Consider the following 27,258-nt stretch of genomic DNA (forward strand, 5'->3'; position numbering starts at 1 on the left):
TATTTGGCTAAAGAGTGCACAGAACCGAATAACCAAACTGGTTTGAAAATTTTGTAAACTGAACCGATTTTTCATTTTGAAGAATCTTTAAATCGAAATTAAATCGATTTTATCGGATGACCAAACCAGATTTTCAGTTGCCCGATTTCTAAGTTCTACATTAAAATTAGTTTTAAATACGGAATCAGAAATTACAACATCAGCAAAGGAGACTATCAGATATCGTCAAGACGCCGACGGAAGAGTAGAAAAAAAAATCTATGTAAAAAAGTTGAAGCCTGATTCAGTTGAAAGAACGATAAGAATCGAAATACTGATCTGTCGTTGGCGTCATTGAAAAGGCAAGAGAGTTCCGGTTGGAACACTAAAAAGATGCAAGGAGCAATATATTTTAGTTTGTCAGTTCAAATCGTTGGACAATGAAAGAACAGGAAAAGTGGGCAAGAGAAAAGAGTAAAGGACACTGTGCAGGGAACCCAGAAAACCATGTTGTAAATTTGGGATCCTTTAATGTCAGTTCACGATTGTAGCCTTTTCAAAGTTTTCATTTAATGACTTTTGACTTTTATGATTGGAAATTTGGCATCTGTTATTGTCACCTCAGTTTTTAGATTATTTACTGATTTATAATTTAATTAATTTAATCAGAGAATGATAAAAAAATAAAAAATAATTAAATTATTTAAAAATAATAAAAATTTAGAAAAATTCAAAAATCAAACCCAATCAAGTATATTTTTCGATCGGTTCATTTGGTCAAATCTAATTTTTTATTGGGTTTGATCAAGTTAATAATAAAACTGATTTTTTATATTAATCAGACTAGATTTAGAGTTGATTCTCAATTTAATCAGTTGAATCGGTCTGTTCGATTCGATTTTCAAATCATTGTTTGTCACACAAGCCTTTTTATTTATTTATTTATTTTTGTTTGATTTAATAAATGTTTAACCTAAAATAAACTTTTAACATATATTTAATTTAAAAATCAATTAGGTTCAGACAATCAGTTTTTAATAAACTAAAAATAGAATTAAAATTTTGATTTTCATAATATTTTAACTTGATAATTGAACCAATTTTATATTTGTCTTATTTTCCAAACCAATTTACGATTTTGTTTGATTTTTAAATAATTTTAAATACCCTTAATTTAGTCTGGTGTTCTAATGGTTTTTTACTTTTTAATGAACAATAGGCCCTCTAATTAGGTTGCTTTGATGGCTTCTTATTTTTTCAATCGAGCTTCACCTAAATCAATACTACACTGAGTTCAAACTCAGTAATAATAAGTAAACAGCTTTGATGAGCCATGAGTGGCTCACGATTACTCTTTTGGAGTCTACCTAGCATTCACTACTTTGATTAAAACAACCGGCTCAGTGGTGTAGGAATAATTTTAGAGACCTACATTTGCTCTATATAAATACACAAATCAAAGGAGATACCGCTGAAGAAAGAGAAAGAGACACCATGGAGGTGAAGGATGTGCTTTTCATGAGCAAAGGAGATGGAGAAAGTAGCTTCTTTCAAAACTCTTATTTTACGGTATGATCTCTTGTTTAACTTTGGTTTTGGTTTCATTACTTGCTATGAACTTACAAGTATTAAATTGCGATACAGCAAAAAGTAGTGGCTATGTCGAAGCCTGCACTAGAAAAGGTAGTTGAATCTCTGGTCTCTGAAGATTTTTCCTCATACCACGTTCTAAACGTAGCGGATTTGGGCTGTTCTTCCAATTCAACCACATATGCAATAATGGAAACTGTGATAGATAGTGTGAAAAGAAAATGCAAGGAATTGAATTATCAAATTCCAGAGTTTCAATTTTACTTGAACGATCTGCCAGGGAATGACTTCAACACGCTCTTCAAAGGTTTGCCTAACTTTGTTGAAAAATACGAGGGTCTTCCTTGTTTTGTGGTGGGGTGCCCAGGCTCTTTCCATGGCCGGCTTTTCCCCAAAAACAGCATGCATCTTGTTCATTCCTCCTACGGTGCCCATTGGCTCTCCAAGGTGCCTACATTTAACATCTCTGTATGAATTGTGTTGAGGTTTTACCCGGGATTTATATGATTAATTACTTTTGATTAAATGATAGGCACCGAGGCTCATGGATAAAGAAGGATTGCCATTAAACAAGGGGAAAGTTTACATATCTAAAACCAGTCTTCCTGCTGTTAAAGAAGAATATCTTGCTCAATTTCAAGAAGACTTCAGCTTGTTTCTCAATTCACGCTCACATGAGATGACACGCGATGGTCGAGTTATCTTGACAATCCATGGAAGGCTATCGGAAGATCCCATATATGAATTGACCTGGGAACCTTTAGCTGAGGCTATAGTTGACATGGTTTCTCTGGTAACTTCAAAGTGCCTAACAAAGCTTAATTTTCGTGTTGAATGTAGCTTCATTACTAATAAATTTGTTCTATTTTTATATTTCTCAGGGATTGATTCCTGAAGAGAAGTTAGACTCTTTTAATGTGCCATATTACATTCCATCACAAAAGGAAGTGAAGGATATAGTGGACAGGGAGGGATCCTTTGAACTTGAGCTGCTGGAGACATTTCCAATTAAGGAGGGAGACAAAAGCGTATGGAATAGCCATGAAAAATACATTAAAAACCTCAGGTCTTTCACAGAGTCCATGGTTTCACACCACTTCGGAGTGGAAATAGTTGACAAACTGTATGGTAAATTTGCCCAAATAATGCTCCGGGATTTGGCTACGCATACAGAACCCAGAGAAGTCATAAGCTTTGTTGTTGTGTTAAGGAGATTGTAAATTAAACTTACCATATGAATTGGACTGAAGGAAATGTTTATTGTGAATAATGTATGAATTATTTCTTTTCTTCATTGCTTCTGGCTTTTTGTTTTTTGGACAAATGGGTAGCATTAATTAATTGGGCAACAGTTTTTTCAAAACATTATTTTTTCTGGTTCACTTTTTTGTTCATCAACATAGAATTTTAAATTGTTTTTTAATGATACGTGTAAATTTTTCTCTGGAAAAAATAAAAATATTGATATTGAAGCTTCAAGGCGGAAGAATACATTAATTGAGCTCAATCTCAATTGCGGTACCGCATTATTAATAAAATTATTTTGTCTTATTAATGCAGATAAAATTATAAAAGATTTTTATAAAAAAGAGTTTAAAATTGGACCAAAAAAAATTAAAACGACAACCCAAAAGGCAGCCTAATCGAAGGATTCAGGAGAGCATGAAATTATAGACTTTTTACAGTCTGGAGCTATGCGATCGCAAACTGTGGAAAAATCTAAAATAATAAAAATTATTAGTACATAACTTTTTTTTTTAAGTATAAATAAATATATTATTATATAATTAACTATTTTTTAAATAAATTAAAATTAATAATAAATTAATATTTAATTATATGATAAGATATTATATATATCGTTTATGTGTTAAAAATATATATATAAAAACACTATTGTTTAATCCAAAATCCTAACAAACATAGAGAGAGAGAATAGAAGACTTAAGTCTCAAATAGTGTTAGAATCAAATTAAGCTTATTTAAGTTTTATTCGAACGAGTTCAGCTTAAGCGAGCTCAAATTAGAAAGTTTAATATTTTTAAACTCAGATTTAAACTTTAAGATGTGCAGTTTGTGAAATTTATGAATTTAAAAAATTTGATATAAAATAATATCGTTTTAATTAATATGCATTAAAACAACATCATTTTAGTAGCGAATTTAACGATAGTCTCAAACTAGAGGAGAATCCTAATAATTGTTGAAATTAATCATAAGACTACATTACCCTACACCATAAAATTACTCAGTTACTATCAATAGCTGGAGACATACTTTTATAAATCTGATTTTATATTCTCTGTAAACAGAAATATTATATATATAATTTTATCTATAAATAATAATAATAATAATATATTATTATATAATTAATTATTGTTTTATATTTTTAATTTAATTGCCATATAAATTTACCTTCATAATTCTCTGTGAGGGTTTCACTGTGAAATTTGTATATTTCTTTTTCGTCTTCCTAAACTTCAAGATTCTCAATAAAACCTGAAGGAATCCGAGAAACTGTCCAGGGCGGTGTCTACTTCAAAAACGTGTTTATTTCATTTACGTAGGGACGAAGAAGGAATATTGCCACATGTAAGACACAAGTAATATAATCACAAAATTATCTTGGATGATAAATTAAATAGTAAAAGAAGAAATTTTATGTATAACAGAGGATGAGTTTAGGTTTTTTTGACAACATCTGAAAATTAAATTTTTAATATATTTAAATAATAATTATAAAATCAGTTATTAGATCAAAATTTATTTTATTTGATATAATTGATTTTAATATAATATGATAATTTAATTTAAATAAAAAAATTTAATTTAAAAAAAAAAAAATTGACGAAGTTAGGTTGGGCCGAAAAGGATTTAGTTGACTAGCCAATCATAGGGAATGGCACACATTGAGATGGCTGGGTAAAATGAAGGGGTTCAACATTTGGTTGCATGTTAATTCAAATTTTAATAGTTGAGACAGTTACACCAAATTATCATACTAAATTGGATAAATGTAAGTTTTAAATAGATACATGTAAATTTTGGAATACAAAGGGAAAATAATAAAATTTTAATAATTTATTAATATTACAAAAAGAAAAATCGAGCTTGACCTTAATATACACTGGACCGAGTTTGATAATAACTAAGCTGATTTAATGAGCAAATAGCTCATGAACGCTCCTTTGCAGCCCCACCTAACAATGACGATCTACTAAATGGCTCAGACTGTTCAAAACCAATAATGGAGTGTTTTCCAGCTCCTTCTGTCCAATAATGGAGTAGGATATTTTAGAAAGCGCACGGGACTATTTCTCACCAAAGGTTTGGTAAAGATAAATACATATTTATAAAATTTTAAATATCCTAATATTTATCCAAAGTTTAGTTCATTTATATCCACTCAAGAATTTTTATTAGAATTACACATAAAATTGTCATTTTACTAATAATATCAAAATAAATAAAATTACATCTTATTTTCTTCTCTTGATTTAAAAAATTAATGATTTTTCTCTAAAATAAAGTTATGAAAAATTTATTTTTTTAAGGTTTTTTTTTCTCTAGCGATCAAAATTTGTTCTCGTTGTTGACGAGCATTCTCACAATCTTTTTCTCTCATCGTCAACCCTTCTACCAAAGTAGTTTCGTCAAACGAAGACGATTCCCTAGTCAATTTATGATAGCTCAGGTGACGCTCGCCCACAATTCGATGAAGGAACGACTAAATCAAAGAACCATGAAATCCATCAACCTTCCTTCTTCCATTCGTCATACGTCAGCCACCGATGGTGTCTCTAGAGTAACCAAATCTGAAAGATAGGTAGAAATGGTCAGTTGTCGACTGGAATGGTGGTGGATGAAGAAGGGAAATAAACTTTATAAGTGAAATGTTAACTTTTCAATCTTTAAGTGGATGTGAAGTTATTAGTTTTTAAAATCTTAGGAGAAGAAATGAGATAAAATTATATATTTTTTAATATTATTGTTAAAATAACGGTTTTATTTTTATATTTAACGATAATTTTAATAAAAGTTTTGAGATAAATGGATATTTAGATTTTTGAAACCCTACCAACATGTGTTTGGAGATGGGCTCAATCTTTTAAAAACCAACATCTGGCCTTGCGTAAATACACAAATCAAAGGAGATGGATATTTAGATTTTTGAAACCTACCAACATGTGTTTGGAGATGGGCTCAATCTTTTAAAAACCAACATCTGGCCTTGCGTAAATACACAAATCAAAGGAGATGGACACCATGGAGGTGAAGGATATGCTTTTCATGAACAAAGGAGATGGAGAAAATAGCTTCTTTCAGAACTCTTATTTTACGGTATGATCTCTTGTTTAACTTTGGTTTTGGTTTCATTACTTGCTATGAACTTACAAGTATTAAATTGCGATACAGCAAAAAGTAGTGGCTATGTCGAAGCCTGCACTAAAAAAGGTAGTTCAATCTCTGGTCTCTGAAGATTTTTCCTCATAACAAGTTCTAAACGTAGCGGATTTGGGTTGTTCTTCCAATTCAACCACATATGCAATAATAGAAACTGTGATAGATAGTGTGAAAAGAAAATGCAAGGAATTGAATTATCAAATTCCAGAGTTTCAATTTTACTTGAACGATCTGCCAGGGAATGACTTCAACACGCTCTTCAAAGGTTTGCCCAACTTTACTGAAAAATATGAGGGTCTGCCTTGCTTTGTGATGGGATGCCCTGGCTCTTTCCATGGCCGGCTTTTCCCCAGAAACAGCATGCATCTTGTTCATTCCTCCTACGGTGCCCTTTGGCTCTCCAAGGTGCCTATATTTAATTAATATCTCTGTATATAAATTGTGTTGTCAAGGATTTATATGATTAATTACTTTTATTTAAATGAAAGGCACCGAGACTCATGGACAAAGATGGTTTGCCATTAAATAAGGGGAAAGTTTACGTATCTAAAGCCAGTCTTCCTGCTGTTAAAGAAGAATATCTTGCTCAATTTCAAGAAGACTTCAGTTTGTTTCTCAATTCACGCTCTCATGAGATGATACGCGATGGTCGAGTTATCTTGATAATCCATGGAAGATTATCGGACGATCCCACAAATGGAGAGTCCTGGGAACCTTTAGCTGAGGCTATAGCTCACATGGTTTCCCTGGTAACTTCCAAGTACCCATTTAAATTTAATTTAATTTTTGTGTTAAATTTATTAAATTTGTTCTATTGTATTCCCATCCCAGGGATTAATTCCTGAAGAGAAGTTAGACTCTTTTAACGTGCCATATTACATTCCATCACAACAAGAAGTGAAAGATATAGTGGCCAGGGAAGGATCCTTTGAACTTGAGCTCCTGGAGACATTTCCAATTAAAATTGGAGACAAAAGCGTATGGAGTAGCCATGAAAAATTAATTAAAGGCAGAAGGTCTTTCACAGAGCCCATGGTTTCACACCACTTTGGAGTGGAAATAGTTGACAAATTGTATGATAAATTTGCCCAAATAGTGCTTCAGGATCTGGCTACACGTACAGAACCTGGAGAAATCATAAGCTTTATTGTTGTGTTGAGGAGATTGTAAGCTAAGTTACCTATATCAACAATAAAACTTCTCCCTCGGCCGCCAATGATGTAGGCCAATGACAAATGAAGAAACCACTTCACACAATGAATCGAACATGTCAAAGTGAAGAAGCCAAATCATCAAATTGAAGTTCATCTTCATCTTTGTCAAATAGGCTCTAGATGACAAGAAATAAGAGGTGCTTATGTCGATTCGGCTTTAGACAAAGAGAAATAAAGTACGATTCCATCGAATTGGCTTCCATTGTCCAAGGGGTTTAGTTTGTCATCAGCTTCTTCACTTCGTTGTTTTCAATTTGATATGCATTGGGGTTTCTTCTCCTATCCTTGACCTTCATCATCAGTGGTAGAGGCAGAAGATGAGATGAAGATAGTCTTAGCCAAAGTCCAATCACCAAAGAAGGAATGAAAAGATTGAAATTGTGTGAGAGAAAATATAACTTTTCAAAGTTTAATCTTGAATAAAATTATTAGTTTTCTAAATATAAAAGAAAAATGGATTATGTTTTATTATTTTTAATATATTACTAATTAAATGATAATTTTACCTTTGAAACTTTAATAATTCTATTAATTTTAACAGTTTATCAAGGGTGTCAAATTTTAATATTTAATGGGTATTGGGAATTTAACAAACCTTGGGTAGGACTAAGCTCTTTGGCCATATTTCATTTACAAAACCTTCGACCCTATACCTAGTACTACAAAAACTTTATTTTTGCGTTGAGGCAGTTGTAGCTTGTAAGCTAAACTTCTCACCACTTGGAATAAAATAAACTAAATATGGTGAAAGCAGAAAAGAAAATGACGACAAGAGATAAAACTATTTTTAAGTTTTAAATTTGTGCTTGTGAATTTTTTTTATATTATTATTATGCTCTGGATGATTATTTCCTTCACGATGAAGACAAAACTATATTAGAGATTAGGTGTAGGATTGTGATTGATTGCCTAGTAGGAATCCTTTCCAGTTGAATGTGTTCTTCATGATCTATTCAAGGACTACATATGATAAGCTCACCGATATAGTCATTAAGGATTGACTACACGTATAGAACCCACACAAGATCACAATTCACAAACTTTGTTGTTAAGGCGAATGTAACCTAATCTTATCTTCGACTCTAATAAAATAAACCCAAGAAAGGTAGAAATAAATAAACAAATAAAAGGATAATAGATAAATAAGGTGTCTCTTCATGTAGAATTTTACACAAATTGAGCACTTTCTCTACGAATATTCTTTATATATAATGTTGATGATTGCTCCTTTTACGATCAAGACAAGACAGCACTGTGCAGAAACGTATGTTTAGGTTTATGAATGAGTTGTGATTATGTCGATTTACATACGCAAAAGAAACGAAGTCTTGGAATTTAATTTAGAACAGAAGAGATGCATCTGGTTACGCAAGTTGGGTTTGGTCGGTGTTATTTTGAAAATGACATTTCACAATCACAGCCACACATTTCAATTTACAGGGAGACAGGCATTGATCGATCATCAGCAACCTCTTCCCTTTGAACCGGAAAAATTAACAGAAGGAAAGAAGGCTTTTGATCACCCTTGAAGAAACTTCGGTACTAATACAATTCTTAGAATGGAAAATACACATAACTAGACAAACAGAAATTGGCAAAGCAGCAATAGCCACGAGCGATCACCACTACATAGATATATATTAATATTTGATCATCACTTTGATTTGAAAGGAATGGCTCTGATCACCACCACGTGGTATAAAGCTGCAAGAGCTGCCCCGATGAATGGTCCAACCCAGAAAATCCACTACAAAGATGAAGAGAGTTAATTAATTAATAATTAATTACCGTTACAAGGAGAGAGAAATTATTTGTTAAACCGCACTAGCTAATTAAATCGGTAGTGGTTGAGCGGGCTTACTTGGTCATCCCAGGCGCGGTCCCTGTTGAAGATGATGGCGGCACCAAGACTCCTAGCTGGGTTGATACCAGTTCCAGTGATGGGGATGGTGGCCAAGTGAACCAAGAACACAGCGAAACCAATGGGCAGAGGTGCCAAAATCTAACCATTTAAATCCAAATATTATCTCAAAATTTGACCTTTGAATTTTGATTAATACTTTGAACTCAACAACATAGCCGAGAGATTGATTAACAACTTACAGGAACATGGGAGTCTCTTGCGTTACGCTTGGCATCAGTGGCAGAGAAAACGGTGTAAACAAGAATAAAAGTGCCAACAATCTCAGCACCAAGACCATCACCTTTGGTGTAACCATGGGCCACGAAGTTAGCTCCACCATTCAACCGCTCGTATCTGCTTGCTCCTTCAAAACCCTTCACCACACCAGCACCGCAGATGGCGCCAAGGCACTGCATTACCATGTAGAAAAGTGCCCTTGTCAACGACAACTTCCTCCCCAAAAACAGCCCGAATGTCACCGCTGGGTTGATGTGTCCCCCTGCAATTAATACCATTAAAACTAATTCAACATCCAATTCCAAGCTAGTTTTTCTTACTTGACTCATTTGTCACCTCTATTTACCTGATATTCCAGCTGTGCAGTAGACGAGAGCGAAGATCATGCCACCAAACGCCCAAGCGATCCCTTGAATACCGACTGTTTTGCACTTGGTCTCGGACTGGACGACGCCCATGACTGTTAAAACAGTGATATACAAGAAGAGAAAAGTGGCTACAAACTCAGCGATACCAGCTCTGTAAAAGGACCAAGAAGTGAGCTCCCCAGGTTCGAAAAGAGGAGCCGGTGGTGGCTCGGTGTAGTCCTTGCTATCGGGAACCTGAGCAGCCGTTCCAATTGGCTGCCTCTCGGTGAACTTGTTGGCTCCCAATCTAACATCCTCTTCCTTGCCCTCCATTTCACAGAGACTTGAAACTTCCGCTTCTCCTTTGTTTGTGAGCTTTTGATGAGACGGAGTGAGGTGTAGTGGTTAATGTGCTGTCGTTTATATAAAGAAGAAAAGAGAGTGATGAGAGGTGGTGGTGGGTCCAATTTAGTGTATATAATTGATTTTATTTCGTTGAGTTGTGACCGACCAATTATTTTTGTGAATTTACGTAACTGCCCATGTCAATAAAAATGACGATCATTGGGTAAAAATCCTAGTTGGCTCAAGTTCATCCACACATACGTGATGTTCTGGCACCGGCCATTGAGAGTCACGCCCACCAAAGTGATGATAATCATATATGGTGGTGATCCTAGGACGGACAAATTTGCGAAAATGAAAGAAAATTTGGCTATTTTGGTCTTTTAAAATTGGGAAGTTCTTTGCCATCCAAGGTTTAATGAAATCACATATTCCCACACCTAAGTTTGAAAAAACCAATTTTCATCTACTTATTAAAATTAATAATTAATTTTAACGATTAAAAGATATTTATATTATTTTATTTAAATATTATAAATATAAATATCATGTTACAAAATTTATTAAAAGGCAAAAAAACAGTACATCTATCTTGTACAAGAAATTATATATTCTCATATATTTTAAAATATATTTATAATCTTAATAGTTATAATGCAGTATGATACATCCCTAATTTGTTATATTCTATTCCTTTCTTTGAGATATAATTGTGATTTTTAAAATTATTGAAAGACATATTAAAATTTAAAATATCAAAAATACTTTAAACTTTTTTAACATTTTTAAAAAAAACCCCTATAATTTTTCATTGTTGTTCCTAAATTTTTAAAAAATTATAATTTATCTCAAATATATTATTATATGTCATTAATATATATATATATATGTATATATTTATATTTGAATTTTTGAGAGTATAAATTATTTAATTATATGATCTATTTAGTTTTTATGATATTTTTATTAAAAAATTTATGGATTTTTTAACAAATTTAAAAGATAGGTGGAAAATAAATTTTTTCAAACTTAAAAGATGAAAATACGTATTTTGTTGTAACTTGCGAGCGAAACTTCATTTGGCCTTTAAAATTTGTGTTGATTTCCTTCAACTCAATTAAAAAAGAAAAATCAACTTTATTATTGTTTGGGAAAATTTTATTAATGATAGAATCACATACGTTATTATATTTATAATTTGTATATAAAAATTTTTATTTATTTGATTAAGAGACAATCATTATCTCTTAAAATTACAGAAATTTATGGCTGGCAAGAATATTAATCATGTTGCAGTGACTTGTCATGGATAATATTAACTAATCTCCATGACGTCTGCACCCAAAAAAACTAAGAATAAAATCAATGCAATAAAATTCAAAATTCAAAATTGAAAATGACTTGGATAAGAATGCGTTCAATACATGTCGAAACGACAAGCATTCCTACCTAAAACGCAAATATTATATATGTTTCACACACTTACAGCGATGACGGAAGCAGAGTGTTAAAATATTAGGAATGATGGTGGCTTCACAGCCACCCCTCGATTTGAGGCCACTGCTTTTCGCCTGTCCCCATTAACAATTCACTGTTAATTTCAAACATTTTGACAAATTTTTCTCCTAGTTTAAAATTTATTAATTAATTTATATAAATAGTTAATAATTTATAATTATATGATATAATTATTTATTTTTATTATATAATTATATAATTAAATATTATTGTATTAAATTATATAAATAAATTTTATGTATATAATATAACTAGTATTGAATTATATAAATTATAAAAGGATGGTCACGGATATGAGCCCATTAATTAATTGATTTCGCTGGACAAGAATTTGAAACAATAAAATTATGGGTATTTATTTTAGATACACAAATATATACATATTTATATATATCATCATGTGATTAGATGATTTTAAATTAAGAATAAAATAATAACCAATCATATGATGACATATATGAATGTGTATATATTTATGTACCTAAAATAGGTACATATAGTATTGCTCAATTTAAAATGGCCAATATTTATAACAGCGTGCCGCCCTTGCTATTTGGATGATTCAGCATCCAGACTTTGGAGAGGTGGAGTTAAAGATGAATTATTATCACCGACACCGACCATTTGTAATTGGAGCTCTTCAATAGCATGGTTGCTACTTGAACTAGCCATTTTATAGGGGGTTAAAAAAATAACTAATAATTCTAAGGGCATGTTAATTTTAAACATATGTTTAGTTCAGAATAATAAAATAATACTAAATTAATTCTTATTACAACACTATTATATCTGGTTTTCCATGTAATTAAATATTTCGAATATTTGATGATTTTTATAACCATTTAATCCTAATTTTGTGACTATTTTCATTTACCCTAGTCTATAACACAAAAAATGTCTTTGTTTTTATAAAAAGTAACGACCCACCCAACCCTCGAAACCTAAATTGCTTTATAATTTTCTTTTTGGATCAAAACATAAAACCCATTTGTGGTCCTCCATTGCAGATTTTCTTGTGGTTGCCACCGTCTAAGCTACTGTTGTCAGCGTGGCATGCTGCCCTTGATTTGTTTTCGATGAGTCTGTGATTGATTATTAATAAAATTATATATATTTATGATAAATATTAATAATAATATATTATTTTATATTTAAATAATTTTAAAATAAAAATAAAATAACATCTAATTATATAATAATATATTATAATTAATATTTAAATTAATATTTATTATAAATACATATTTATTATCTATTATGTTATTTTTAATGATCAATTTTGTTAAAACAACTTCTTTTTTTTTTATTATCGCTCTAAATATGTCTTCTCTCTTTTTTAATTTATTTTGATCTTCTTTCCAATGCCAAAATCCCGATGTGATGTGGGTTTTCATTTTCCCAACCAATGCATAGGGTTGGATTCGAGCCGAGCTGAGCCGAGCTCGGCTCGCTTTATTTAGGGGCGGCTCGAGTTCGGCTCGAGTTCAGCTCATTTTTGGCTTGGCTCGTTTTTTATATCAAAACAACATCGTTTTGTGTATATATATGGATCAAAACGACGTCGTTTTGTATAAAAAATTTTTAAAAAAATCTGTCCTGCCAAACCGAGCCAGCTCGAGCTCGATCGAGCCAAGCAGAGCCCGGCTCGTTTCGGGCTCGAACCGAGTCGAGCCAAGCCCGAGCTCGAGCTGGCTCAGCTTGAATCCAGCCTTACCAATGCACACACTTGTGCCGTAATTCATGGTATGGTATAGAAAATTTTTCCTTTCCTTTGTTTTTTGGGTCAAATGCAAGTACCCTTTTGTTCTTTGTTTTGGATTTGTTTTGATCTCTATTATTGTTGGAGGATTGTACCAAAGATTGAAGAAAACTTGAATGGGTGTCAAGCATTATATTTTTTTTTTTAAGAGAAATGCAGAGTTACTGCATATGTACGTTTCCATGTTAGTGTTGAGATAATATTCCCTTTGGAATATTTGGTCACATGATCATATTTTGGTAGATTCATTCATTCCTTCTTCGTTTTTCATAATAACGATAAATTAGTTTTATTTAAGTTTGGTGATCATTGCTCATCCATTTGCAAAAAATTTTCTTGTAATGTGCATAACTAAAACTTTTTGATATCATATTAGAAGGGTGATTAATTAAATTAGCTAGTTTTTAAGAGTTGAATAAAAAAAAAAAAATGTAAATTTTCAAATCAAATTAAGGTTAGCCGATAATATCTCTATATATAAGATGAATTTTTAAACATTTTCTCCCATTTTTTAAAATTTATCATTATTGATCATCATTCTTATCATTGTCTGAAGCGACTTTTTCTCTCCAAAATAGAAAAAAAAAAATTAGTTTTCATGTGTTATATATGATGGTCATTTAAGTAAGTGATATGAATTTGGTTAACTAAACTTGTATTGAGCTAAGAACAAGTTAGAAATTGGATTTTCACAATAATGAAACAACACATTCTACCAAATCAAAATGTGGAAAAGTATAATGGACACAATAAATTTTTACATGATTTGACTAATATTCAATTTAGTCTACATCTATAAAACTAAGTCTAACTCAAGTATATTAAGCAATAAACTCATTGTCAAATAAATATTTCATATTCATTCAAATGATTTTTAAATTGTCTTATGCAGTAGTTTATCCTAATATCTAAAATACTCTAAATATCTCACTTAGAGGTTTAAGCTTCCCTTTAAACTTCAAATTGAAATCATTTCAAGTACCACTTATAGATTCATATCCCACTATCTAAGTAAATAAGCTAACTTACTTAACAAACAACGAAAACAAACAAAGAAGAATAATTATATAACAAAACTACACCAAAACAGATGAACTTGACCAAGAATGATATTGAAAAATTAGTCCTAAAAACAGAGAAAATCATATTAATTCACTTGAAGAAGAAAAAAACTTTTTATATCCAACAAAGATGAAATAGATGAAAACATTAGTTAAAAATCACAACAGTACATCAGGACAACAAATAACTAATTTGAATATCGACAAAATAAGTTAGTATGACCATACTTAAATGAATTGTCTAGTATAGATTTTCATACAAAATGCAACCATGTGCATATATTTATTTGTGTGTATATAAAACCAAATGTGAACATAATTGTTCATAGTTCATCAAAAACCCTAACAATCTTGCTTTTTGGCAAACTTATGAACAAAGAACATGTTCAATAACAAAGTTGCTACCTATAATAAAAACAATTTGAAGATTCAAAGTTGTAATCAAATATTGAACATCAGAAAACAATATTAAAGCAAAGATAAAGCAAATTCCTGTAAACAAATATCAACAAGCAAGTTAAAACTTGCATAAAACCATAATGGAAGAAATTAGATATATAATTTAAGCAAATTCAGCTTGTATCAGAACACAAGGCAACAAAAAGTTCAACAAGTTCAAAAAGACATCAAAGCAATAAAATTTCTTATAAGTTCAAAGAGGCATTAAAAGAATATTAAAGCAAATCCAACCAAATAAAGTTCAATCATCAAAAGAAAACCAGCAAAACGATTACTCTTGTGGAAAAACTCAAACTCCTTCTATCGGTTACCTCATACTCCCCACAACTAATGCTCCTTTTTGTCTCTTTATTTCAAAGTTTGCCAAATTTCACTCATTCATGTTAGACCTTTGAAGCTTAGTATATCTTTTCCTTTCAGCAAACTTTTTCTTACTAACCACCATGTTGACTCTCTTTTATGCTACATTTGGGCTCACAACTGGGGAGCGTTAGTGGAGTGTTGTGCAAGTTAATAAGAAGAGTAGTAATAGATAGCGACATCAATTGAAGAGGAGGAAGAATGTGTTGCTTCATGCTCTTATGTTAGCCTTAAGGACGTTGAGGGTCGATCCGGTTATGGTTTTGAGGTAGTTCGTTGTTCCTACATAGGTTCATCAACCTCTTGCTCTTCCTTTTAAGTGGGCTCCTTTCAAGTTTTTTCTGATAATCACTACCCTAACCCTTTTTGGTCCTAGATTCCTTTTAAGTTCTCCAATGATGTCTTGGTAATGTCTCTCTCTCCAATATGTCTCTCTTTTCGATCCATTTTCTTCCAATGCTATTAATATCATTTTTTTTTTATGTTTTTATCTTTAACAAAAACAAATTCTTTGTCGTTCGGCCTTTGGCCTTTAATTAATTATGAGATAATGAAATGAGTTTCTTTGAGCTTTGAGCTGGCAGTCCAGTCACTTGGTGGGCTGCTTTCAAATTTCTTCTTGAAAGCTTTGGGCTGGTCAACATCTTGAGTAACTATTTTTATTTTATTATCTTAAAAACTTAACAACCAAAAATAATTAATACAGTTGATGTATTGAATTTACACCTTAACAAAAATTGACAATTTTTTAAGATTTTGGGTAGATTGTATGTGACATGAAATTAACAACTTAATTTATTATATCTTCCTAATTAATCATGGGGCAAATATTTTCCACGTAAATGAAGCCATCAAATATCCATCAGATTATTGCCAATTGTATCATTAGATTATGAAAATGTAAATTACAATTACGACAATATCCTTGTTAGCATACCTCCTATTCTTCTGCTTGTTAAAATAAATAAATAAATATATATATATATATATATATATATATATATATATATATATATATATATATATATATATATATATATATATATATATATAATTACAAACCAAACTGCATTTTTATCCGTTCATCTCTTTTGACTCTGATTTTTCAAGAAATAAATCCTAAGGCCCTTTGGTTTTTAATTAATAAAAATTATCTTGATAATTTATTTTTTATTATTTATATTATTTTATTTTATTTATTAATAATAAAATATTATAATAACTTTTTGTTATTAATACTAATATAATAAATAATATATGTGATAATCTAATTATTATATTCATTTTAAATATTAAAAAATTATTAAAGTTTATAATTATATTTTTATTTTTTAATTTTTTAAAATAAAAATAACCATATTTTTAATTAATATAATAAGTAATATAAAAAAATTTATAATAATTATGTTCAAAAATATTTAAATAAAATAATTTGTTAATAATTTTTTATTGTCTTTGATCAAATATAATAATTATTTATATCTATCAAATTTTATTAAATATAATAATTATTTATATTTAATAACCTTTCAAATAATTTATCTTTAAAATAATATTTAAATTTTTATCATAAATCCAAGCCATAGCCACCTAGTATTCAACTAACTTTCCATTTATGTACCGAAACCTTAACTATCATAGGGACTCATTTGTAAATTCATAAAAATAACAAAAAATATCCTAATATCTTACCCATCAGCGAGGAAACCACAAAATAATACGACAACCGTTGAATTATCCATCCTTCGATCTGACGGTTAAAATGAATTCCTTCGCTTCTTCTTTTTGTTTCAGACCCTTCACGACATCGTTTCAAAAACCATGGATGATCTTACTGAGACAGCGTACTCACGGACACAGCCTCTAAGAAACTGCGATAGGCTATTACCACTAATTGTCTCAAGACACGTGTCAACTACTTGACATCTTAGGGGCGTACCTGCTCTTCTTTTTTTCCACTCGCTACACCTTCACCACACTGTATCATCTCCTGCACCTTCTCCCTCCACGCCGACTAAAACAAAAGCAGTTGCTGTTGATGATGATGAGAGGGAGCTTCTTGTTTAATGGCAACCGTCGAACGGTCCAAAGATTCAGACAATTTGCGATGCAGCCGAAGATAAAGCTTATACTCTGTTGCTGCATCGCGTTGACGGTGGTTCTACTACTTTGCCGCGGTTCCTCGTTCATGGAATGGACCGATAGCAGGACCGAGCTCGTGGATCGGTTCGCTCCGCCACGGTTAGTACTCACTTAGACTTTAAGGCAGTTCACAGCTTGTAGTTGAAATTTATTTTGAGCAGAATAATGAATTTAGTTTAAAAGCATCGTAGAGATTTCTTATATATTTCTAATTAGAGTTTTTTATTAGTTGATAGTTTGAATATCTGTTGCGCTGTAAGTTTGTTTAAATTTTTAATAATTAGTCCTCTTAAGATAACAATCATTAATTAATTTAGGGTTTTAAATCTCGGTGCTCTATTTTGTTCGCAGCAAACGATATGCAATTTTAATGAACACGTGGAAGAGATATGATCTATTGAAGAAATCGATTTCTCATTATGCCTCGTGTCCAGGACTTGACTCAATACACATTGTGTGGAGCGAGCCTGATCCTCCTTCAGAATCGCTTACAAAATTTTTATACAATGTTGTAGAGAAGAATTCAAGACAGGGCATCGGGTTGAACTGAAATTTGACATTAATAAGGAGGATAGCTTGAACAACAGATTTAAAGAGATTAAGGATTTGGAGGCTGATGCTGTTTTTTCAATTGATGATGATGTTATATTTCCTTGCTCGTCGGTGAAGTTTGCTTTTGATGTTTGGCAAAGTGCACCGGATACAATGGTTGGATTTGTACCTCGTTATCATTGGGTATGTTTTTACATATTATATTTCCTTCTTTGCTGCAATTTAAACATGAAGAATGAATATACGATTTGTATCTCTCTGAATTAATTCTGTGTGCATCTTATCAGTGTTGTGGATACTATATCATGGTCACTTGATGTATGCACTAGAGTAGAAAGATGTGGACAAGTTAGCATAAATTCAAATGTCAATTGACTGCAATGAAATTTCCTACTTGAAGTGTCAGTTTGTAAACTCAATCTGGATATAGTTTCCAGCATTTATATCTGTTTCTTCAAGTTCAAAACTTCAAATCATGAAACACATACTCTGAATCTGTTGCTTTTGAATTTGTTAATGTTAATTCAGAAAGATGATACCGGTAAATACATATATGGTGGGTGGTGGTCTGTTTGGTGGACGGGCACATATAGTATGGTGCTTTCAAAGGCTGCCTTTTTGCACAAAAAATATTTGCGGATATACACAAATGAGATGCCAGCATCAATTAGAGAATATATAACTAAGAACAGGTTCTTCTTCCACTTCATTAATCTGTTACTTGCTTTTATTTTTTCAGTCACCTTTTGAGCTCTGTTGTTTACAAGTTTAATTGCTTCTTAATTGTTGGATTGATTTACCAGGAACTGTGAAGATATTGCGATGTCCTTTCTTGTCGCGAATATGACTGGTTCTCCCCCTATATGGGTCAAAGGTAAATGATATATTAATCTTCAAGCTCTTGAGATGCTGAACGGTCTATGGTCACAGTATATACAACCCCTGGCAGTTTTTATTACTGCTCTGGCTTGACAGTAGAAGTGTTGTTAGATGTAAATGGTTTTGGATGATAGCACTGGAGCTATGATAAAATTGGTGTTCGCTGTATCTATTCATAACATTTATAGAAAAATCATTACAACCAAAGATTTAAACCCAAATTGTATTCAGAAAATTAGACATCATCTTCTTCTTATAATGGCTTTTTCTTTCTTTTTTATTTTATTAACTCTGTTCTTTGTATCATCTCCTTTCAATCACCTATCCACGTTAGAAAAATGCTTTTGCTCTAGCGTTCGCTATCTTCTACGTATCCTCTCATTTCTTTTTTCTAAATGACATCTTATTCAAATGTTTGTTTTGCCACTGTAGGCAATATATACGAGGTTGGTTCGACTGGCATTAGTAGCCTGGGAGGTCATACTGAGAAAAGAACTCATTGTGTAAATAGATTTGCAGCCGAGTATGGCCTAATGCCACTGGTATCGACTTCCGTTAAGGCAGTTGATAGTCGCAAGCTCTGGTTTTGGTGACGCATTTCCACTTTATTTGTAATCCTAAAATTCCACGTAACAGCTAGAATCATTTCAATTCATTGTTTAGTTAGAGTTGTGTTTATTGGATTCATTCACGTCCCATGCACAATTTTTGTATTATTATCAACATGTAACAAAGAGGCAATTAGCCATTTAAAAGTAGTTGTAAACTTGTGATTTTGTAAACTTTTCTTGGTGTCAATTGGTGAGAGGAAAACATGTGTCTGCACCGCCGGTGCTCCATAAAAAAGTGGCGTATTTGGAAGCATGATAAGCGTTACTTGGATCAGCTGCCAGTGCTTGTAAGTATCTCTCTTCTGCACCCCAGAGGTCCTTTCTTACTGTCCACAGGAAGTCAGCGAACCTACTTAAAGCTTCGGCGTCAGGTGGTTCTACCTGGACTGCTCGCTTGTAGCACTCTTCTGCCCTGTTTAACCCCAAGTTTGCAGAAGAACAAACAAATTTACCCAACAGAAAGTATGTGTATTATATGCTTGAAGTTCAGGGTGAAATTGCGTAACTAGGAATTACCTATCGTAGTCTTGAGCGACTAGATGTAGCAACTGAGCATAATTTCCAAGCAGAAGTGAATTACTTGGCTCCTCAGCTACGCCCATCTGGTAGAGGAGATCTGTTCTGAAATAATCCACATAATCTTCTGGTTCAAGCCTCATGGTTATCGGCGTCACAAAAAACTTCTTGGTCTCAGAGTGGAGAATTTCTAGTCTCGATTCCTCTTGCATTCTTGAGGCTTCTTCCACCATAGAGTTCCACAATTCTGCCTCCTCTTCAGTCATTTCATGATTTACCTCAGGAAGAATTCTGCGCTGTTCAACAAAAGGGGATGATCTGCGCATATGCCAATCCCCACCTTCAGTTCCATCGACAGTTGGCCTCACTATTTTGCCACCGCCATTGTTGCCCACATCAGAATTTGAGTCTTCCAATTGCTTATCAATCTCTGCCTCTGAAATGGTCTTACAAGACGAGAATGAAAGTGAAGTAGCAGCAACAACAGTGTGATCGCTCATTGAATGGACTGTAAAATTAGCCAGAAGGATCATTACATAGACCATCAAAGTGGGAGTTCGGGAAAAAACTTTTTGGTAGAGCCAAACAAATGATATATTCATTTCTCTTTGGACTTTACTCATAATCTCCTTTAAGTCTTCAGAATATAGGTTCTCCCTTATACGTAAAGCATAGTTCTGAAGCTCTCGAATAATGTATACTAATGAAGAAAATGCCTTCTTCACTGAACAATGAGCAAAATCCCCAGCATCCCCAAATCCCTGTTGCCATTTTTGTTTTCTTTTTATCATCTTCAGGGACAAAGGAATGCCAAGGCAGTTTGCTTTCTTTTCAATGTTCACTCTATTAATTTCATCCCTCTCCGGCCAGTGCTCTGCCTCTGGATGGATGCCGAGCAAATTATGCTCAAGGAATTCAAACTGTGAAGGCATAAATTCTGCTGAAATCTTAACTTTTTGATCATTTTCATGTTTTTTTTTACGAGCATTGCAAGAAACTTCTGTTCTAGCATTGCCTGTGTCCTTGTCCTTGTCCTTGTCTTCTTCTTCATCATCGATAACATCAAAATTTTCTGCCAAACCTTCAATCATTTTACATAACTCCTCTTCGGGAAATTCATCGAACTCAATACTACAAAAACGCTTCAAATTATTACCTCTAGAATTACACAACCCGAAACCCGAATTCGTCACCCTATTTTGAAAAATTAGAGGTGGTTTCCTTCTAGTACAAGTTGTCAACAAAGAAGAGGAAATTAAAGAGGCCGGTTTTGAAGAAAAAGGGGAAGAAGAGAGTGTACAAGGCAATATAAGCCGTACACTCTTTGATGCAAAATTTATTACCATTTCTAACTATGGAACCTAAATTTTGATGAAGCGGGCCAAAACTAACAACAAAAACAAGATAGAGAATTTGTAAATGGTGAATAAGAACAGACAGAAAAATAAAAATAAAAGATAAAAACTGGTAAAAAATAAAATTACTCGTTGTAACCCCTAGAAAGAAGGTGACATATTTGCTTTTCAATTCAAGTGTACCTGAAAACTTCACAAAGGCAACAAAACAACAACCCCATTAACGGCAAATTTTTTTGAAGAAAATTTAACCAAATCAATAAAAGAATATTAACCCACCAAAGAATATTAAACGGAAAAATTTTTAAAGCTTACCAATGCTGTATACACTCTCTTAATTGCGAAAAAGATAAATGCGATCTTTCATTTCCATGAACATCTTCTCTTACAATGAAATGAAAGTGACAAGGTAAGTTAAACAAGCTTGCGAGTGAAGAAACGTGGAGGGTCAAATATTGGAATGAAGGGCACGTGGTGTAAAGAAATTTGGAGTTTGTTTCAGAGTTCCGAGTCATATGGCAGGCTAGAGTGGAGGTCGGAGATTCATCGGGTTTTGCTCTGTATCAATATTTATAAAACCACAAATTTAAACACTTGCTCTCCATTGCTGCTGCTCACATCTGTCACTCTCTTCTTGTTTTTCTCATCTTCAAACGGGTCTATGATCTTCGTTTTTTGATTGGGTCTAGTTTCGCCCATCATCAAAATGACTGTAAATGGGTATTGCTTTTTCACATCAAAAGGACTCTAAATTCTCGCATATTCTGCCATCAGCAGTCATTACGTTTAAAAACTATCGATCAAAATTAATTTGTAACCTTAAAAAAAAAAAAGAATAACTAGTAATTTATAACAAAATGTCTGACATCGCCGATAGTTGGACCAGTTTCAAGTGTGTTAGTGGTTTGGAGGTTTTAAACCTTCAAACTAATCGCTACCCTAAGATTGTTGGATCTTTCGGGAAATTTATTTTCTGGGAATCTACTACTTGGCGTTGGTAATCGTACGAAGCTAGAGGAGTTTAGGATGCCAACAATTCTCTGTGTGGGTTAGTTCCTAATGAGATTTCAAAATGTAGCTTGTTACGGGTTGTTGATGTTGACGGAAATCGGTTTTCCGGTTAAGTTCCTCTTTTTCTTCTTTTGGGTGGATTATGAAGCTTACAGACCCTTATCTTTGGGAAGGAATATGTTTCACGGTTCCACTTTGGGAATCTTTCTCAGCCTAAAACTTTGAATTTTAGCGAAAATGATATCAGAGGAAATTTACCAAAAGAGATAATTAGGTTGACAAATTGGACTACTTTGAACCTCGCTTTTAACAAATTTCTCATAATTTGGGAACTTGAAATAATAATTATTATTATTATATTTTTTTAAAACTAATAAAAGTGATGGGGTTATAAAATTGTTCAAGAAAAAAATTTGAATTTAAACTGTATTATTTATGGTTAATAAAACTTTAAAATATTTATTATAATGATCACGAGTCTAATTATTATATTTATATTTGTTTATCCAATGGAGCCTGACAAATTTTTTGATCAACAAAAAAAAAAATTGAAGTATTTGGCATTTCTTAATATGAGAACTTGTCGCATAATATCAATATGATAGGTTTTGTCAAAATTGTCAATGATGATTACGATTACAAGAGTGTCATAAGTTTTAGATCAAACCACATCGTAAACATTGTCAACAATGTTGAAGGCTACGAGTTTATTTGCATTATATTCAGACACAGAAACAGGCACACTAGAGCTTGGAATGGAATAGGAGGTCTTTTCTGTTTGAAAATGAGAACCATACACTAAACCATTGCTCCAGAAGATCCACTGACTGAGTCGCACTAAAGGCTTTACCTTATCAACGCCTTGAGCTCATTGCGGATTTGAGTTCTTGACTAGTTCGACGACGGAATGGAGGAGGGAAAAGGACAACGCAGAAAGTGGGGAAAAAACACAAAGGATTGAAGGAATTTTTTTTTTAATGAAAAAGAATTATTATTATTATTACCTTTATATATTATATAGTTGTTAATATGTACTATAATTTTAAGAAATTTTAGGCGGATAACTTTTTCCGCCTTTCTAATTGATATTTTTCATTGAGATAATTGGCACATAAATGAATAAATTGATTTTTTAAAATTTAAAAGTGAAAATTATATTTTAATCAACATTGAAAATGGTCAATTGATTTTTTTATGTTCAATTTTTACTCACCATACTAATTTTTTTATGCAGAATTAGATAAGTTTCAATTTGGTGAACTTCAATATTTGATTTAGATGTTTGTTTTCATGGATTTCAGATAAATTGACGAAGATGAGTTTTCATCAATGAACAATCTGATAAAAATCGACATTCCTTTCGAAACACGAGAATTTTCATTCATTTTATTTTAGGATTATGTAAATCAACATTCAATTGATATCAACATATTTTACAGCTACAAATCCCTCAAAATTCTTTCGACATATATTTTACAAAAGAATAATTTTGTAAAGTGTGTCAAATCCATTCAACTCTCACTGTTTCTTTTCATGACTCCAAAACTCTCCCAAGAAGGTCTTTGCCGCATCCAAACTCGGATAATAAGTCGGCTCCAGAAATATCTGACTCAGCGAGTCACACGATTCCTCACTCACCACCGCTCGGTTTGCTTTCGCCTCCAAACTACCCATAACCACCACCAGCACCTGCTTGTACGCGTAAAAGAACCTCTTCAGCGCCGCCTCCACGGCCTGTAAAGCTTGAAGCAAATGAATCTTCACGCTATCTTTCTGCCCACTGTATAAACTCATCGCCGCCTCCTGAACCCTGGGGCCGCCGCTGGGGTCAACCTCCACTCCCAAAATTAACGGCACCTTGTGCTTCAAATCCTTAGAATGTCTCGTGATCTCGACTAATCCACGTGATCTGAAACAAAACGGGTCGGATTCGGACACCGATTTGATTGATAACTGGTTTTTGAGTCTTAAGAAGTCGCTCGGGTCCATTAACAAGTGGAGGTCCTCGATTTCCGCTAATAGTTTCCAAATTCTTTCGAGTAAATAACAGTCGTTCGATGCTTGTTCAAATTCTTTGTTTTCGATCCTTAAAACGATGCGTTTTAGGAGCTCCTGTGCTGTGAAAATCCATGCCTCTAGAATCTGGTGCGTCGTGTATACCGTTTGGTTCTCTTGATTGTCTATAACGTGATAATACGGGTTCTTTTTTAGAGCGTGGAGTTCGTTCGGTTTGCAAACGGCGTCGTAATCGAGGTTCGGCTTTCCGGCCAGGTTCGGCTCTCCAACACCTAGAGTGTAAAGACACCGTCTCATCTCGCACTCGATGGTGTACATAATCTTCTCCGCTACGTCCTTGGATTTCTGCCACGTGGCGAGACGCGGAAGCAAGCTGTGTTCGCTCGCTCTGTTCACGAAGCTTGACCCTCCGTCTGGAAGCTTCCACACCTCTGCGGAGCTCCCGTTGCGAGCCAAAACGCCGTCGGTCGTGGTCAAGTCAACTAATGGAGCCGAGCCGTCTTCCTCCTCACATAAATTAGCTATGAGCTGAATCTGAGAGGTTGCTAGAGACTCCAGCCGCCGCTTGAACTCGCGTCGGTTCGCATAGGGCCTTGGATCAGATAAAACAATTGAAATGAACCGAAACGAGATCTCCGAAGCTTGTAAAGCGGGTTTCAAAACGGCTTCGTTTTTCCAGTTTGGAAATTCCCTTGAACAGCATATATTTTTAAGCTCCGCAAGACGAAGATACTGCTCGTAAGCAGAACAAGTCGAATCGGAGCAAGAAACAGGTGATTTCGTAGCGCCAGGAAAAGCCGTCGGAATAGAAACATGAAGCTTGTTTGACAGTTTCGGAGATTTGCTCGGCATCTTGGCTTTACAATCTAAATCGACCATGTTGGAGGAGAAGAAAATAAAAGTATGAAACGAAATTGATTTTTATTTTGCTAAGCTTTAGAACTTTTGGGTTGATCAAGAGAAAGAGGAAGATGATTCGTATATATAAGGGCTTTGGAGATAAGAAGTAAAAAAGCGTGTGGAATGAAGAACGACGAATTTTGAATTCAAAATATTTTAAAATTGTTTTCGGAAAAAAAGAAAAAAATGAAGCTTATCCATTTCACCTAACGACGAAGGTGTCTTTTGGCGTGTATTGTTACGTTGAACAAGGAAAGAAAATGCGCTTATTGAAATGGCGGGCATTTAATGGAATCAATCACGTTGGTCTTTTTGGTCGTTTGCTCTTTGATTCAATTTAAGTCCGCCAAGGTGGTGATCTCCTGCAACCAGTCTATTAGTCTTATCCTGCACTCACCCCCCGTTCAATTATATTAAATTCAAATAAATTATATTTAGGCTGAACCATTCAACAAGATCAGAAGAAGTGCTTTATTTCTAGGATCCTTCGTGTCAACGCTCCAAAGTTTGTCCACAAGTCAAACAGGAAGGAGCTGAGTGAAAGTAATGTGCCTCGACTTGTCCCACTAGTTCGGAATTTTGAACTTGTACTCACAATCTGGGGGCCTCCTTAACTTGTCAGTCAGTTCTTTTACAGAAAACGACTGCACCCGAATCCTTGAACGACACCGAATCGACTTCGGTATTTAATTGAAACATTTTGACCACAGCTTTTTTTTCTTTTTCAAATTAAAATTATCTATGTGTATAAGTCAAAAAGAAAATTTATTAAATAATAATAATAATAAAGAAGAAAAATCAATCAAAATAAAGGATAACTTTCGTCTTTGTGGGCTTGTCTCGTTCCCACTTGAAAGATGATCTTCGAGAATATAACATTCTCAATCACCGGCTCTCCGTGCTTACCGTTTCAATTTTTCAACTCCCACCGCTATGATTGGTCCACGTGTCATCCGTTCATTGCTGTCAACAGCAAACTTGCTGTAGTGCCCTCCAACTCGGCAATTCCTCTTTACCCAACAAATCACGCGGCCAACCACATGACTCACATCCCTACGCTCGACACCTGTCGTGCTTGTCACGTGCTATTACCAGCTCTACCTTGTCCGATATACGTGGGCAGATCACGTTACACTGACGATGCCATATTATCACTGAGAATCGTAGATGCCGGCCACGTGGAATAACAGTTGGATTGATAGGTTAAATCTAGATTGGCTTCCACGTCTAGTAAGAGGACACGTGTCGTGTGAAATTGAAGCGTTGATTTCTCGTGAGTGAGCCGCAGAATTGTTTTTATTTTATTATTTATTGACTTTGAAGTGAGTCAAAACGGTGTATTACTGTAGAAGCCGGCAAAGAGGAAGCATGTTTTTGGGGACACAATGGACTAATGGAGGCTTAGCTGGGCCCATTGGAATTGTTGAAATTTTAAAATTTAATTCAGTAGTTCAATATTATCTACCCCAATAATTATGACTGATCGGCAGGTAAACATTACATGAATTTGACGTCACAATGTCCAAGTCAAATACCCTTTTTTTTTAATTCTTTTTAAATTTTATTACCATAATAACTAGTCATGGCCAAGAGGCCAATCCAGGCTATGGCCCTGATCGGCTGCTCTCAAAAATCATGGCCCACGAGAGCTGGGTCTACAAATCTCCGAGTCATGCCAGGGGTTTTAGGAACGGTCGACATAATCCGCAAACTTTATATAATTGAAAAATTCGATATTATCCTAATCTCTAAATTAGGTTCAAAAGTCCAAATTTGATTCTGTCATTCATATTTGTTAGTCATTATGCATACATATTTCTATTTTCTTTTTTTCTCTTCATTCTTTTTTATTTTCACTTTTCTTCTTATTATTTCTATTTTACCTTTCCCCCTTATTATTTTTACTTTCTCTTTTTACCCCTTTTCTTTGTCCCTTCTTATCACCATTGTCATTTCACATCACCAATCATCTTTTCTCAATTCAACCTTAATTGATTTATCAAAAGTTAAATATGATCTCTACCAACACTAATGTTTTTCATCGTCATTGGTGGACTTACTTCCCTTTTTTTTTTTAAATCATACCTCAATCGTCTA

At 33.3% G+C, this 27,258-nt stretch overlaps 6 protein-coding genes across 7 annotated transcripts; 3 read left to right on the plus strand and 3 right to left on the minus strand.

The window, feature by feature from the left end:
- The first annotated feature begins 1,203 nt into the window (after positions 1-1,203).
- LOC123192464 (7-methylxanthine methyltransferase 1-like) lies at positions 1,204-2,863 on the plus strand. Its single transcript, XM_044605025.1, has 4 exons — positions 1,204-1,548; positions 1,624-2,016; positions 2,102-2,362; positions 2,451-2,863. The coding sequence occupies exons 1-4, from the start codon at positions 1,474-1,476 to the stop codon at positions 2,787-2,789; spliced, it is 1,068 nt and encodes a 355-aa protein (XP_044460960.1). The 5' UTR covers positions 1,204-1,473; the 3' UTR covers positions 2,790-2,863.
- A 2,847-nt stretch (positions 2,864-5,710) lies between these two features.
- On the plus strand, positions 5,711-7,583 carry LOC123192462 (7-methylxanthine methyltransferase 1-like). The gene is given in 4 exon segments (XM_044605024.1): positions 5,711-5,913; positions 5,989-6,381; positions 6,465-6,725; positions 6,808-7,583. Coding segments are annotated over 4 exon segments (1,077 nt in total). The 5' UTR covers positions 5,711-5,829; the 3' UTR covers positions 7,147-7,583.
- Positions 7,584-8,551: 968 nt separating this feature from the next.
- On the minus strand, positions 8,552-10,084 carry LOC123192465 (probable aquaporin PIP1-2). The gene is made up of 4 exons (XM_044605026.1): positions 9,677-10,084; positions 9,294-9,592; positions 9,052-9,192; positions 8,552-8,937 (listed from the first exon to the last, which is right to left on the minus strand). The coding sequence occupies exons 1-4, from the start codon at positions 10,008-10,010 to the stop codon at positions 8,845-8,847; spliced, it is 867 nt and encodes a 288-aa protein (XP_044460961.1). The 5' UTR covers positions 10,011-10,084; the 3' UTR covers positions 8,552-8,844.
- Positions 10,085-16,978: 6,894 nt separating this feature from the next.
- On the plus strand, positions 16,979-19,534 carry LOC123192417 (glycosylinositol phosphorylceramide mannosyl transferase 1-like). Its single transcript, XM_044604958.1, is given in 6 exon segments — positions 16,979-17,420; positions 17,673-17,848; positions 17,851-18,056; positions 18,402-18,565; positions 18,677-18,747; positions 19,185-19,534. Coding segments are annotated over 6 exon segments (981 nt in total). The 5' UTR covers positions 16,979-17,217; the 3' UTR covers positions 19,346-19,534.
- LOC123192415 lies at positions 19,440-22,288 on the minus strand. 2 transcript variants are annotated; one of them, XM_044604955.1, is made up of 3 exons: positions 21,550-22,288; positions 19,880-21,424; positions 19,440-19,775 (listed from the first exon to the last, which is right to left on the minus strand). In XM_044604955.1, the coding sequence occupies exons 2-3, from the start codon at positions 21,223-21,225 to the stop codon at positions 19,547-19,549; spliced, it is 1,575 nt and encodes a 524-aa protein (XP_044460890.1). In that variant the 5' UTR covers positions 21,226-21,424; positions 21,550-22,288; the 3' UTR covers positions 19,440-19,546. The 2 variants fall into 2 exon arrangements, with proteins under 2 accessions (XP_044460890.1, XP_044460891.1); XM_044604956.1 differs by lacking the exon at positions 21,550-22,288 and having other exon boundaries at positions 19,880-21,533.
- Positions 22,289-23,615: 1,327 nt separating this feature from the next.
- LOC123192416 (nematode resistance protein-like HSPRO2) lies at positions 23,616-25,247 on the minus strand. The gene has a single exon (XM_044604957.1). The coding sequence runs from the start codon at positions 25,138-25,140 to the stop codon at positions 23,764-23,766; it is 1,377 nt and encodes a 458-aa protein (XP_044460892.1). The 5' UTR covers positions 25,141-25,247; the 3' UTR covers positions 23,616-23,763.
- Between the last annotated feature and the right edge of the window lie 2,011 nt (positions 25,248-27,258).

Source organism: Mangifera indica, chromosome 12, assembly GCF_011075055.1.
Source record: "Mangifera indica cultivar Alphonso chromosome 12, CATAS_Mindica_2.1, whole genome shotgun sequence".
Lineage (NCBI taxonomy): Eukaryota > Viridiplantae > Streptophyta > Magnoliopsida > Sapindales > Anacardiaceae > Mangifera > Mangifera indica.